General features: G+C 39.9%; 1 protein-coding gene across 2 annotated transcripts; it reads right to left on the bottom strand.

Moving 5' to 3' along the window:
• Positions 1 to 4,221: 4,221 nt before the first annotated feature.
• Positions 4,222 to 14,444, bottom strand: psen1 (presenilin 1). Of its 2 annotated transcripts, none has more exons than XM_088433697.1 (11): positions 14,314 to 14,444; positions 13,031 to 13,125; positions 11,738 to 12,021; positions 10,795 to 10,936; positions 10,638 to 10,705; positions 10,337 to 10,557; positions 10,153 to 10,251; positions 8,808 to 8,903; positions 8,556 to 8,732; positions 7,310 to 7,428; positions 4,222 to 7,205 (listed from the first exon to the last, which is right to left on the bottom strand). In XM_088433697.1, the coding sequence occupies exons 2-11, from the start codon at positions 13,064 to 13,066 to the stop codon at positions 7,050 to 7,052; spliced, it is 1,398 nt and encodes a 465-aa protein (XP_088289823.1). In that variant the 5' UTR covers positions 13,067 to 13,125; positions 14,314 to 14,444; the 3' UTR covers positions 4,222 to 7,049. The 2 variants fall into 2 exon arrangements, with proteins under 2 accessions (XP_088289823.1, XP_088289824.1); XM_088433698.1 differs by having other exon boundaries at positions 14,251 to 14,397.
• Positions 14,445 to 14,685: the final 241 nt, after the last annotated feature.

Below are 14,685 nucleotides of genomic sequence, written 5' to 3'. Positions count from 1 at the left end.
GGGAGAACTTATTTTCAGACGGGAGGAGAACAAAAGGAGGATTTTTGGAACTGATATCCATCCATTTTCACAAAGTGCCTGTTATGTAAAACGGGTGATGGAGGGAAAAAAGAAAAATGCAGGGTTTTTGTTTAAAAAACAAAAAACAAACTCATTTTTCCAAGGTTTTATCAATGTACTTGAACTACCTAATGAGTGAAAATGTTCATAAAAAAAATGTAAAAAATGTTCCTAAGAAAAATGAATTGAAATGGAAGTGCACTTTAATCAAGTATTAAAAAAAAAAAAAAATAATATACAATTTAATTATATGTTTGAATTGTTCGGTTGATTTCATGATTTATTTTACCCTAATTTAAAGCCTTTTTATTTTAAAGCCTGCCCTAGGTTTGTTTGATCTTTACATCAATGGAATTTCACATCAAAAGGAAAGCATTGAAAGAGGACACTAGGGAGCTGAAATTTCACCCGGATGGTGACATTGCATCAAAGTTCAACACGGCACTTGGATATCACACAGTGTGAGCCATCCCTCAGCTAAAATACTGCAAGAATGACCCAACAATTAAAAAAACAAAACAATAATAACCAAAGTTCATCATGTTTGCCCAAAATGATATCCAGGGGATGATTTACAATGGGAAAGTTCTTAACTATGTCTAGAGGAAACTTATTTATGATGCACAGATGGTGAGAAAATATTCCATACATAAAAAAGTCAAAAAATGTCTCTGTAAATTATTGACATGAGACAAACAAGTTCATAAATAAAGGCTGAATGTCCACTTTCTGTGACGTAATACATTACCGGTTATATAATAAGGACATTTTCAATGAGAATAATTTCTTCTATTATGATGAGCTCATTTAGCAACACAAGAGACTATTAAAATGGTTCTTAGCCACCAAAATGCATCCCACCCAAAATATTGGAGGGCATTTTGGCATGAGCAGGAAGAATTTCAGTGTGCTGTTTTTCAATACCTTTCGGTATCAAAATCGGTAACAAAAATGTGATTTAAAAAAAAAATACATATACATTGACACTACACACAAGGACAACGAAAAAGGTTGTCTCGATATGAGCCTTACCGTCGGGAATTGAATCAGAATCTGCCACGTGGTCGGACCAAATCGATCGAATTTAAAAATGAACCGTGATTGATTGATAGATAGATAGATAGATAGATAGATAGATAGATAGATAGATAGATAGATAGATAGATAGATAGATAGCAAGACAGATAGCTAGCTAGCTAGCTAGCTAGCGAGCAAGATAGATAGATAGATAGATAGATAGATAGATAGATAGATAGATAGATAGATAGATAGATAGATAGATAGATAGATAGATAGATAGATAGATAGATAGATAGATAGATAGATAGCAAGACAGATAGCTAGCTAGCTAGCTAGCTAGCGAGCAAGATAGATAGATAGATAGATAGATAGATAGATAGATAGATAGATAGATAGATAGATAGATAGATAGATAGATAGATAGATAGATAGATAGATAGATAGGTAAATGCATATACAGGTATATTAAATGAATGTACACTTATATACATATATACATTAATATGCATGCACATATATGCATACCTAACTGATACGGATATTTATATTTGTATATGCATATATACACATATATGCATACATACCCGTGTATATGTTTATCTATATAAAACAAACAATATAAACAAAACAGTATATGTATATATATGTCGTTATAGTTATAGATACATATATATATATATATATATGTATATGTAATGTGTGTGTATATAATGTATACATGCATATACATACTTCAGTATATGTAAATATGTGTATATACTAAACGGATGTTTGTGTGTATATACGCACATACACATACACAAACATATACACAGATATGCATACAAGATATATACATGCATGCGTATATAATAAATGTACATGTATACATCTAGATCAATTTGTACCACTTATGCACATATAACCTTAAGCATGCGGTATATTTTCCAGTTCAGGTTTTTCCCATGTCCTTATTTGTCACAGGGAAAATGTTGCGCGTGTCTTGATGAAAAGCTTAGTCCGCAGTTTATGGGCATGTCGGTATCTTATAAAAGGCGTCCCAAAGTGACAATTTGGTTTTGCTTTCATGATTAGACATCGTTTGGCCTCGAAGCGGGCCTTTAATTAGCAATTTTCCATACGAATCAAACGACGCCAAAGGAAGTAAAAACGACCTTAGCCGTGCACAAAAATAACAGGTAAACAAAATTATTTGGGACTTTTAGAGAGGAAATGGCGAGTGAACACCCTTTACTTTAAAAGAAACACACACTGAAAAAGAGGCAATGAGCTGTCGTGGGGACATAAACCTTGGCTGTAAAGTATAATTGTCACATTTTGTCGTCGATGCCGTTCAGAAAAGAGGGATGAGACGTCTCTTGACAGGATCATTACCAGTGTGACCGCTCCAAACCACGTGTGCGTGTGTGCTTATGTGTGTTTGTGTGTTTACGCCATGCGCTTCTCAGCAGAATGCTTGAAAACCGCGCTCGCCCCCAAAAACGTTTATTTTATTTTATTTTATTTTCCGGGCCAACTTTGTGCGAGCGTTAAGCCTCCCACGCAGAAAGCGGTGGTGGCGAGTGATTATAGCGCACAATGTCAAGCCGGCTTTTTATACCCTTGCTGATTGTATAGCGCAATATTCACCTGTCAGCAAATTTGGTTACATTGCAGTTGTGTGGAAAGAGTTGAAAAAGTTGACGCTGGATCTTCGCAAAAAAAGATTTCCATCCATGCGTAAACAGTGGAGATGCGAAACGCGATACAGTAATATTTTGGGTTTAAATCATAACCACACGGTGAGAGTTTGGTCAAGTTTTAGTTCTGGCATTTATTTATAGTTGCAAAACTGCAACGTTTTGTTGCTAACAATCATCTTAAACCGATATTCTGATGTAAAGAAGTAAACATCAAAATTCTGCCCAATTTTTTTTTCTAGAGCAGCAATTGTATTTTTGTTCAAACTAGCCAAGTGGTTTTGGTGTAAAATAGCAACAAACGGTGATATCTTGGTGTAAAGTACAGTATCATCGTAGTTTCTCTCCTCAATGCGCAGTGATATTTTTGTGTAAAGTGTCACCATGTAGTGATATTTTGATGTAAAGTACAGTATCGCCTTACTGTCATATTTTGTTGTAAAGTAGTCTATTTCTCCACACGGAGATTTTGGAAGTAGTAGTACCATACCCTAATATTTTGAGTATTGTGAAATTTTAATGTAAAGTACACTATCACCCTGCAGTGATACTTTGGTGTAAAGTATCGCCCTACTGCGATATTTTGGTGTCAAGTAGACTATTGCTCCACAGTGATGTTTTGGTGTAATGTAGTAACATCGTGATATTTTGGTGTAAAATATATTATCCCTGTATTGTGATATGCAGTGATATTTTGGTGTAAAGTATCGCCCTACTGCGATATTTTGGTGTAAAGTTGACAATTGCTCCACAGTGATATTTTGGTGTAATGCAGTAATATACAGTGATATTTTGGTGTAAAATACAGTATCACTGAATTGTGGTATGCAGTGATATTTTGCTGTAATATACAGTATCACTGTATTGTGGTATGCAGTGATATTTTGGTGTAATGTATCACCATGCTGTGATATTTTGGTGTACAGTATTTCTGTTCTACCATATTTTGGTGTAAGTAGACTATTGCTGCACAGTGATATTTTGGTGTAAAGTAGTCCCATCATGATATTTTGGTATACAATACAGTATCTCAATATTCTGATATTTTAGTGTAAAGTACACTGTCAGTATGCAGTTATAATTTGTTGTATCACCAAACTGTGATATTTTGGTGTAAAGTAGACTATTGTTGCATTGTGATATTTTGGTGTAAGTAAAGTAGTACCATCATGATATTTTGGTATAAAATACAGTATCACAATGTTATGATATTTTGGTGTAAAGTACACTATCAGCATGCAGTTATAATTTGTTGTATCACCAAACAGTGATATTTTGGTGTAAAGCAGCAATCATGATTACCATCTTAATTATTTGAATCAAGTGCGCTAAACGTCGGAAACATCTAAAGCAGGCAAGATGGCGGCCCTGGAGGATTGCCCACCCTGCGCTAGATGTTAATACGGTTACCCCGAAAAAAATCAAAATATGTGTTGTAATGAAACAAAACTAGCTCAAACCATCAGACTTGAACATCTTTATTGCATTTCGCCTTGTAAAAGATTCCACACATTTTCCTTCAGTCCATTCCACCCGGATTTTGTGCCCTGCGCCGGCCGTGCGTGATCGCAACGTATTTTTAGCTCAGTGCTCCAAAATAGCCAACCACACACTTCCCTCGCCGGACGGCCGCAAATAAAACCTTTCACAAGGCCCCGGCGCAGCTTGTGCCATCTCCTTGGCGGACCTTCCCTTTCCTTCCTCAAATTCCCCGCGGGGGTTCAGAGCTGTCGGCTGAGCTTGTGGGCCTGGCGCTCCTTGGCGTCGAAGGCGTACTTTGTGTCCTGGAGCTGTTGGATGAGCTCGCGGGCCTCGCGCATGTCCCCGGCCAGCTGAGCGTATTTTTCCACCAGTTCCTGGTTCTCCCGACGGAGCTCCACCACCAGCTGGCTCAGCTCGTCGTTCTGCCGGCCGCAGTGGGCCTTCAGTTGCTCCATCTCGGAGAGGGTCTCCTCCATGCGGCGAACCAGACTGTCCAACTTGTCCTGGGACATGGCGGCGCGCTCGCTTTTTCAGTCTTGTGTCTCCGAGCGCTCCCTGCGCAGGTGATTATTCGCACCTAATAAGATGCTGGTTCTTCCTCAGCAAGCTAATCCCATTAGTGGATCTAACCTGCACGATGCCAAGGCTTGGAGACGTCACTTGGAATAATCCGCCAGACACAAATGCTTCTCTGGAAAACGCTTTGAAAGTCCTCAAAACTGCTTGGTCCAAGTTGACAACTCATTCAGTCCCAAAGACGCATTTTTACGTTTTTGTAAAATCCGTTCATTCACAGACACTTGTTTTGATTTTTCATTTTCCTTGTGGTTAGCTAAAGAAGGGTCTAAACATATCTGGTGCTAAATAGATTAAATACTAAAGTAATTGATTACTTTAGTAACTTTAGAACTTAAGCACATAAAATAATTAATTACTCACCAAAACGGTTCTATATGTTTTTCTTTGTTTTTTTTAAGATTCCAGCAATTCAATACCATTTATCTATTCATACTGTATTTTTTTCAATTATTTTCCACGTGGTTGCCTGCAGAAGGGTCTAAACATAGCAGGTAGTAAATGGATTAAATACTGAAGTAATCACTTACTTTAAGTAATTAATTACTTAAAAGTGATAACTTTAGTGCCTTAAGGTAATTCATCAATTACTTTAGGTAATTCATTACCTAAAAGTGATAACTTTAATACCTTAAGGTAATTAATTACCTAAAGTGATTATTTACCTTTATCAAAAAGTTTATCGAAAAGCTTTCAAAAATTCCCTTATTAATTGGAAGATGAAAACAAACAACAGCGATCATTTTATTTATTAAAAAACAAACAAAGCAAACACATTTGAACTCGCAAAAAGACAACACATGTTAAAGGACGCAAGAGAAAGCAAAGACAGTCCTAATCGCCGTCCATCAAACAAAATTATGCGTGAAAGGAAAAGAGATGACTCGGGTGTCGTACTCATCAAGTTGCAGTATTATTATTCATATTCAAGCTGTATAAATCTTTCGTGTCTCTTGGTCTGGATGTATGATGTCGTGCGTAAAGGCGACCTAAGCAAGACACTCAAACTGTCATAGCTCAGTCCAACGCAACCAGTGATTGTGACACATTTTCACGCAGCGATTGGGGAGGGGAAAAACAAAAAAAAAAACCAACAGCTCCATTGGAGCATCTCTGCGCCGCAATTCAGGCTTTTCACATTATGAATCTGCAAAAACTGCTGCGTTACAAACAGGTAAAAATGTGGAATTGATTCAAATGTGATTTTTACATTAAGCAACCCCCATTCTGCTCTGTAAGCCCAATTCCATCTTGGTGTATACAAACAGAAGAAAGCTGCGAAAAATTTGGGCCAACAGCGAGAAACTTTACACGACCATACCCTTACACGCAGAAATTCCCCGCACGACTTCGCGTCTGCTGTTTCCTCTTGTGCCACTTTTACACAGAGTGACAAGATTGAGGAAGATGTGCCGGTTTAAAAAAAAAAAAAAACTGTGTGAAACTTACACCCCGTCCCTGGACTTGCGATATTACCTCATATACAATTACAGATCTGGTAATACATGCAACGTTGGAATATTCCCGCGCCAGCCGAAGCTGATATATAAGATAATTGTCGGACAGCGTCAAACTTTCCGTGCCTGTTCTGACATACCCTTTCACGCTGTTGCGGCTTTGGTACGACCTCAGACGCTGTGTAGATACCCCGCCCCTTCCGATTTTTTTTATACCCTGACATGGGGGAGGAAAAGGTGTAAAAACGGCAACTTTTAGTGTGATTCTTTACACCCCTTACATGCCACCGAAAATGACGCAACGAACCTAGGAAAATCTATCTGGATTTGTCTCTCGGTCAAGGCAGAATTTTGACTCAAGTGACACGAGAAGAAAAAAAAAAAAGGTGTAAAAATGCCAGCTTTTACAGACAGTGTGAAAGGGGCTGTGAGATTTGGAGTCTTCTTTCGAAGATCCCGGCGTTGATGGGTGGGAGCGAGTTCGACGGCTTGGCGCTGGCGGCATGGAAAAGCGACTTCCTGGTGTCCCTGAGAAAGGCACCTGCCGCCCCGGTAGAAGGAGGACCGGGAAGGCTCCGTCTCGGCATAAATTAAAAAGGTGTCAAAACGTTCTCGCTGGCAGTCAAGAGTTTTGCATTGCTGAGCCTGAGACAGGAGTTGGATTAAAAAAAAAAAAAAAAAAGCGAGGCACGCCCTCCCTTCCTCTCCGCTGGAAAAAAATCGTCATCCCGTCCTGTCGCGGGGGAGTTTTCCCGTCAGGAAAAAGCTCTTCCTGCTAAATGTAGAACTGGTGCAGCGCCAGCTCGTCCATGAAAGGGCGCACCAGGTTGTCGGTGGCAAAGTAAAAGACCAGGCCGAAAAAGATGGAGATGGGCAGCGCGGGGAGCGCCTTCTTGAAGATGGCCAGCAGCAGCAGCGTCAGACACAGGCCCTGCGGGAGGGAGCGACCACATGCCGCACGGGGGGGTTACGTCAGGCGGCTTATTTACGACAACGGCGCCGTCGGGGGCGGAGCCCGGCTTTGCGGCGACTCACGATGAGGATGGCGACGAAGCAAGCTAGCGTGGTGTTCCAGTCGCCGCTGGCGGCGGCTGAGGCTTTTCCCACCAGCATGCTGTAAAAGATGAAGTCTCCCAGGCCCAGTTTGACGCCCCCTGGGGATATAACAGGGCGCACGTGACAACGCCGCATTGTCCCGCAAGCCCCTCGTTGGCGCGGTCATTAGCGCCCCTCGTTCATCTAGTGCCCCCTTTGTGCTGAATACGGCCCAATAAGTGAACTCAAATGGACGTTGCGATGTAGTAGAATGGCTTCTGGATTCTGGATTCAGTTTTGGGCGATGCTTTTGTATTGGAATGCCTACTGAAAAGGTGGTCAAAAAACAGCTTCAAATTATACAGTAGTAAACCTGGACGATGTTCTTCTCACTTCTTCCATTTGGTGCACTGCTCCCAAAACCACCGTCTCTGATTGGCTGTCAAGTTTGAGTTAAAAATGGCCGCTAATTTTTGGGTGCAAGGCAAAAGTTCCGAGACATCGTGTCAAAATTTGTGTGTTGAAAAAAAGGCCGTGTATGAAAGTAAACAATGAATGTAAATGTACTTACCCCTGTCCCAGTATTGGTAGCAGGAGTTATGAAAAGGTCCCACCAGTCAGTGATTTTGCATATTCTTCATGCCGAAACTCAAATTGGAAAATTTCAACAAATTTCACCCATGCAGAGGGAATTTGTTCCAAATTTGATCTCAGTGGCGTGTCTGCTTTGACTTTACTCTTCATGTAATGTGATATGTGATATGTAAATATGATAAGCATATAGTTCAAGTCGTGTCTGGTGTAAAAAACTATTCGCCCCCTCTCTCCTCATTCTTGTCCTCGTCCTTGTCCTCCCATGCTGAGCACTGGCAAAATCTCAAATGTGTTTAATCCAGATTTGATCCAGATTTTGGTACAATGTAAATGCAACATAAACATCATGTTAAAATGTTAACACCTCCACGGCAAATCATCAACTAAATGAGACCGGCGCTATTATTTCATGTGTATATGTAGCCGCTTTGTGCTATATGTAGAATATTTATGCATACTTTCATTTTGTCTCGTTTTACTTTGCTGTCTGCAGCCAGGTTGGCATTGTAAATAAGATTCTGCATCACTTGCCTTAGTTTTGCATGAGTTAAAAAAAAAAAAACAATAAATACAACTACATATCAGCTAATAATTTTGTGCTTATTAATGCTCTCTTAATTAGCTGTAGTAAAAGGTAAAACAATGCACTCACGCTCCTCTTCGTCATCGTCGGCGGGCGGCCGGTCGGAGGGCATCTGCTGAATCTCCCGCCGACTGTCCTCCGTGGACTGCATGTGTCCCAGCTGATGCTCCTGTTGGCTCACCCAGGACGGCGTGAAGCCTCCGTTGTCCCCCAACGGACTGGGCGGCGACGCCGGGGTCACCGCAGCTGCGCGCGGGCATCCCCGTTAGCACCTCGGGCTGAATCGCTACCGCGCGCAATTGGATCAGAGACACGGCTCACCTCCTTGAAGTTCGGGCTGAGGCGACGTCGCGTCACCCGAGCTCCTCTTGGGCCCCGCGTCCGTGTCGGCCATGTTGACCAGCCACACCATAGTTGCTGCGGGACGAGGAAAAGTTCACATTCTTCTTGCTTTATTTCTATACGACGCCAGCGTGGTCAGCCGTGCTGGCTGCCAACAAGAATGCATGGAAGCTTCTAATCTGGGCTCTCGTGTGTTCCTTCAATGAGAATGTGGTTTCCGCCCACATGCCAAAAACATGCATGATATGTACCCTGAGGTTGAAACACAAATCCACGGGTGTTATCAAAATCCCTAAAGGATCGTTAATGTTTACAAGAACACGTATGAGGTTATGGGAAGGCTCTAAATCAAGCATGGTGAACATGTGGCACGTGGGTCAAATATGGCCCAACCAGAGCATTCCATCGCTCGTTTTATGCAATAATCAAGTTTATGCAAGTTATATCTTTTCCGATAGTCATTTTAGGCCCCTAGAAAATGGAAAATGTGACATCTTCATAATGTTTTGAAGTAGAGCTAATAAATTATACAATTTATGTCGATATATCGTAAATGCAGCAAGGAAAATTTTACATACTTTCCATTTTTGTCTAATCTTTGAAAACAAAATGTCGAGTGAAAACATGTTAAATCTGGATCCGATTCACCATTTTACAGGGATGTAAACATCCCATTTAACGTGTTCAAAAGCACATTAATTGTCATGACAATTACTCTACAGCCACGTGCAGTTGACAGAGACTGCACATTTTGCATACATGTAAAACCAATTGAATTTACTCTACAACACATCATTTTGTAATTCTTTGTGTTTACGTCTTCGATCCTGGTTCTTGATGGCCAGCTTCTGCAGACATTGTTGATTGTCTGACCATCTGAATCAGGTTGGTTGCAGCTAGGAAACATCTCAAACATCAAGGAGACCAACTCTCAAGGACCAGGATTGAAAACCCTTTGCTTACCCCTTTGAAGGGTATATATTTCAAATCTCCTCAGAAATAAAAGTTAAGCAGCGTCCGCGTTTTGATTATTTCTATATATTGAAAAGCTTCATGCTAATGCTTATATGGATTTGAGCAGTTAGCTGCAGCCATTGTAGCTGCAGAGTGACTGTTGACCTTGTCAGCAGGTTGGCAAGAAGGTGCTTGTATTTACCGTGCGTACTTTGTTACTCTCCGCTCACTTCACCATCCCCCACATTGGAATTTGTGAATAAATGTCTTCATTAACGATGATTTCAATATCAATAAAAGTAACTGATTATCAGTTTAGTCATAGTTGCCCAACCCGAGTGCCGTGTATTGTTGTGCAAATTCATCATACATGAATAGATGAGGGCAGGAAAAATGGGCTCGTTCCTCTCCTGAGCCGTCTCCACCAAGATCCTCAAAGGGCCTTTTGGACACAGCACCGCCAACAGATCTAAACACAGATACGGGCGTGAGATTCCGTGAAGGATAAAAAGGTCACGGCAGGTGGGTTGGGGTTCGAATGGGGTGGTGCTCACCGTAGACGGATATGACGGCGAGTATGAGCCAGGCGGTCCACTCGGGCAGGTACTTGATAAATACCAGTGCCATGAGAGCGCTGATCATGATGAGGTAGGCCTGCTGGAGGCGCAGCGGGCCCTTCCAGTGGATGCACATCATGCCCACCACGCCAAAATTCCACACGATGACCGCCAGCGTCATGTAGTCCATGGCCACGTTGTAGGTTTTAAACACCTCCCTGGCGGGCGCGCACAGGGCCAGGTCGTAAGTTAAAAGGGGATGGAGGGAGCGGGGGGTGAGAGACCAAGAGTAGCTTACTTGAGGTAGATGTAAGAAAAGAAGAAGAGCAGGAGCAAGGAAGAGATGAAAAGCCAGCCTTGAATCACCTAAGTAAATGAAAATAAAAAGGCACAATTCAAAAGCGAGACAAGACATTATTTTAGAGAGGAAATAGCTTATCTAGCGTATGACGCACCCGGTAGCAGCGGTACTTGTAAAGCAGCACCAGCACCAGTGTCATGACTATGATGACGGTAATCATGATGGTGGCGTTGAGGATGGAGTTCAGCGCCCGCTGGCCCACCGTGTCCGTATCCTCTGGGAACGGCGTGTAGATCCTGGCGGGCACATAAATGTGATTATCACCATAGCCAAAAGACCCCTAGAGTGTTTCCAAGCATACGTGTTGTAATAGGTTGTAGTTAAATCATTTATAATAAATTACACAACATTCTTTAAAAAAGGAAAATATGATGATTGGCAATAAAATCATTATAAACAAACTACTAAAATAAACATTTTTGACCGGAAAAGGCCATTTTAATGACAGTATTTTGAACAAAAGATTTATTACTATAGGAATAGTTTTTATTTCTAGATCACAAGCTTTGTTTATACATTAGAAAATTATTTTTTTCTCAAAGAAAAACAAGCCTATTATTACATGAGTAGTATTTTTTTTTGTAGGCCTTTTTTTTTTTTTTTACTGGAGTAACGTGCTGGAACATTGTTTTAAGGACAAAGGGTGTTTATTATTAAAAAAAGGCTTAAAGGTTGTATCGTACTACAGAAATAATATTTCAAGATAAAAAAGACAGTATGCTTCTGCAACAAAATGTAGAAGGAATTAAGGCAACACTACAGGAAGAAAGTGTTTTTTTTTCCTAAAAAAAGTGTATTACTTTGTTTTTAAAGGAAAACACAAAAACACATTTTATTACAGGAGTAAAGTTTTTTTTTTTTTACTTTTTCCGAGAATGGGCCTTGTACTGCAATAAACACCTTTTGTGGAAAAAAGTTTTTTTCTGAGGTTTCTTTCAAACAAGTCAGTCAGTATTTAATTTCTGAATCGAAAAGCATAGTGGCTAAAACGCTGCAATGGCGCCATCAGGTGGTTGCACCAATTGTTGTCTACTCACAGCCTCTGTCCGTCATTCTGCGTGTAGAAGCTGACCGACTTGATGGTGGCCACGACGACGACCATGCACAGCGTGACGGGGACGAAAAGCATGATGACGTGCTTGGCGCCATACTTGAGCGTCAACTCCTCATCGTCCTCCTCGTCGGCCTGCTCCACGCGAGGCGGCCGGGCGGAGGGGGCCTGACCGTTCTGCTCAGGAACCCCAGAGCCACTCCTGGATCGAACTCTGGTGGTCCCATCTTCTTGGTGTTGCCCAGTGCTATTGTTGGCTTCCTGTTGATCCTAAAAACACAAGACACATTTAATTAATGGGATTTCATCATCACATGAAATTAGAATAAGACATAAAAGTGAATTTATTTAGGTACTCGTGTATACTACGCACTGGTCTATATGTATTTTCTTAAGGCTGATATCGATTTGGCAAAAAAAAAAAAAAAAAAAAATCCTGATAGCAGAGTAGTTTTTAAAATATATAATTAATACAATAACTTCTTTTTAGACAATGAACAATGAACAACACAGATGTGAGTTACAGGCGGAACATTTGATTGCTTTACATTACTTTTTCCTTTAGTATTTGTGTGACCTTACAAAAGAGACATTTTCACACTTCAAAAAAAAAAAACGAACTGATGAATTTAGCTTTGCAGTATGCACATTTAGGCCACAAACAAGACACTATATAAAAATTAATACGACAGGCCCTTGAGGTCAACATATTGTTATTATATAGAACATATATAGTACACATATTGTTTCAGTCCTCTTTCAAAGAATACATTGTGTGCACCTGGCCTAAATGACGTATATCCAACATTTATAAAAACATTCACATTCATTTGTTAAAGACTTAAATTGTCAAAAACATGTGTAAAAATTCTTAAAACATTGCACTCAGATTCTTATACGCGGTGAACTAAGAATCATTCTGCGTGACTACAAGGCAGACGTGTCTGAACTCGATACTGCAAACAAATAAACGCATGAAGCAAGCGTTTATGTGTAAGTGTGTTTAGAGTGCCTGTGTGTGTGAGCGTTTATTAAAGCATTGATACTGTAAATCCCATTTTACCACAATGGTGGTTATAACGTGGACTTTGATTCTGCAAGCATGGACACCTTTTTATGTACAAGATACACACACCCACACGGTAATGCGCAAATGCATACAGACACAGAATAACACACACAAGCACATATAAACAAACACACACATCCAGTGACACACTAAGTCATACATTTTGCAAGTCTGCATTAAGCAATCATTTTTTGTCCGTTTGGTACTCACCACATTGTTTTCCACATCTTGCGTATCGTTGGCCATGTTGCAACGTGCCGACACTGGTCCTCACATGCACGGCTAGTGATGATGTTGTTGTTACTCTGATGGGAGACAAACAGGCACGAGATTGTGTCAACAGTGACCAGTCATGAGAGTTTCGCTGATCATTAACACTGAACGCGGCCAATAAATGGTGACAAGCATGAGGAAGTGACTGAAGGAAATATTTGGGTGGGTCTCAAACAACGAAGTTTTCAATTCAGCCACCCCCCGCCCCCTTCCACCCACCCAAAATTATTTACATAGGCCTTAAACACAACAGAGTCTCAAAGGGCTTGACAAGCAAAATAGTCACCAAAAAAAAAAAAAAAAAATCACAAATCACAATAAAAGACGTTATTAGAGGGAGAAAAAAAATCCAAATTTTACAAGAACAAAGTCATAGTTTTTACGAAGAAAGTCATCAATTTATGATTAAAAAGCTCATTGTTTTTCTAGAAAGTAAAAAGTCCTACATTCACAGAGAATATTTGGCTTTTTTTTAACCTAAACCATGGAGGTGTACTATTTTTAAGAAGTCAAACTGAGGAATAAAGTCATCATTTACAGTGAAAAGAAAAGTAAATTTAAGATAATCAACATTCATTTTGCAATGAGAATGATGATTTAAAATTTTTAAGTTTTAATTAAAATTTTAGCCACAAAAAATATTAGAAAATGGTACAATATTTATGAAACATTAAACTATGAAATGCCCACTACGTAAAAATATTAGAAAATGATACAATATTTATGAAACATTAAACTATGAAATTGCCCACTACGTATTATTCTGTTCTCGTATCTTCAATCAATTGCTGTCGCTTTATCAGTTTAAAAACAAGTATTCAATAAAAATAAGCTCGTAAGGTCGGTCTGGCAAAGAGTTGTTGTGACTTTTTGATTCGCCTGAATTTGAAAAAAAAAACCTAAATTATTTTAAAACAGAATCAGTAGGAGGAAAATTTGGATCCTATGGAAGCCAATTTTATGACGTTTCACCATTTGGCCCATATAATACTAAAGGTTAAACATAAACTTAAGCATGGGTATAACGTATTAATCACAATAATAATTGACAAGATCAGACGTTTGCAAAAGCATCTGCCCTGTGTTATCGTTTAGCCGAACCGCTAATGAAAACTAGCAACAATGACATAGCGGCACAAAGAGAAGAAGCTGCCTACCGAAAACCTTTTAAGGTGAGAATGCTGTACCCCAAAATAGAGCTCCAAATATTTCCAACATACCGTCAACAAAAATCGAAGAACAAATCGGGCGTTGTGAGAAAACGGTGTCGGGTTCTTGTGGGATCCGAACCGGGGTACTTTCCCTTGTTTTTTTTACTTCCTGTTCTCTCAGCTTACTTCCGGGGTGTACTCCTCCCTCTGCCTACCTTGCACGTTGGCTTCCGGGATTTGGTTCCGCGTTAGAGCGTGTTTTTTTGTTGTTGTTTTTTTAAATTCATTTTTAATCCAAAAACCCCAAAACTGTCTGTACTTAAACAATTACGAAAAAACTTGACTTATTTCTTCAATAAACAGTTACAGAGTAATTATTCAAACGTTGCATTGCATTTTTGGTTGTAAAACGATTTATAAGGTCATTTACACAAAAAATAT

This window comes from Hippichthys cyanospilos, chromosome 14 (genome assembly GCF_059441005.1).
Source record: "Hippichthys cyanospilos isolate Australia breed blue-spotted pipefish chromosome 14, RoL_Hcya_1.0, whole genome shotgun sequence".
Lineage (NCBI taxonomy): Eukaryota > Metazoa > Chordata > Actinopteri > Syngnathiformes > Syngnathidae > Hippichthys > Hippichthys cyanospilos.
Note: the sequence above shows the minus strand (reverse complement) of the source record. Positions and strands in the feature narration are given on the sequence as shown.

Coding starts and splice junctions, on each gene's coding strand:
- psen1 (XM_088433697.1), bottom strand. CDS start 13,066: ATGGCCAACGATACGCAAGATGTGGAAAACAATGTG. Junction 10,937..11,737: donor CAGAATGACGGACAGAGGCT/GTGAGTAGACAA, acceptor TGTGCCCGCCAG/GATCTACACGCCGTTCCCAG. Junction 8,904..10,152: donor TCCTGCCCTCATCTATTCAT/GTATGATGAATT, acceptor CTCGTCCCGCAG/CAACTATGGTGTGGCTGGTC.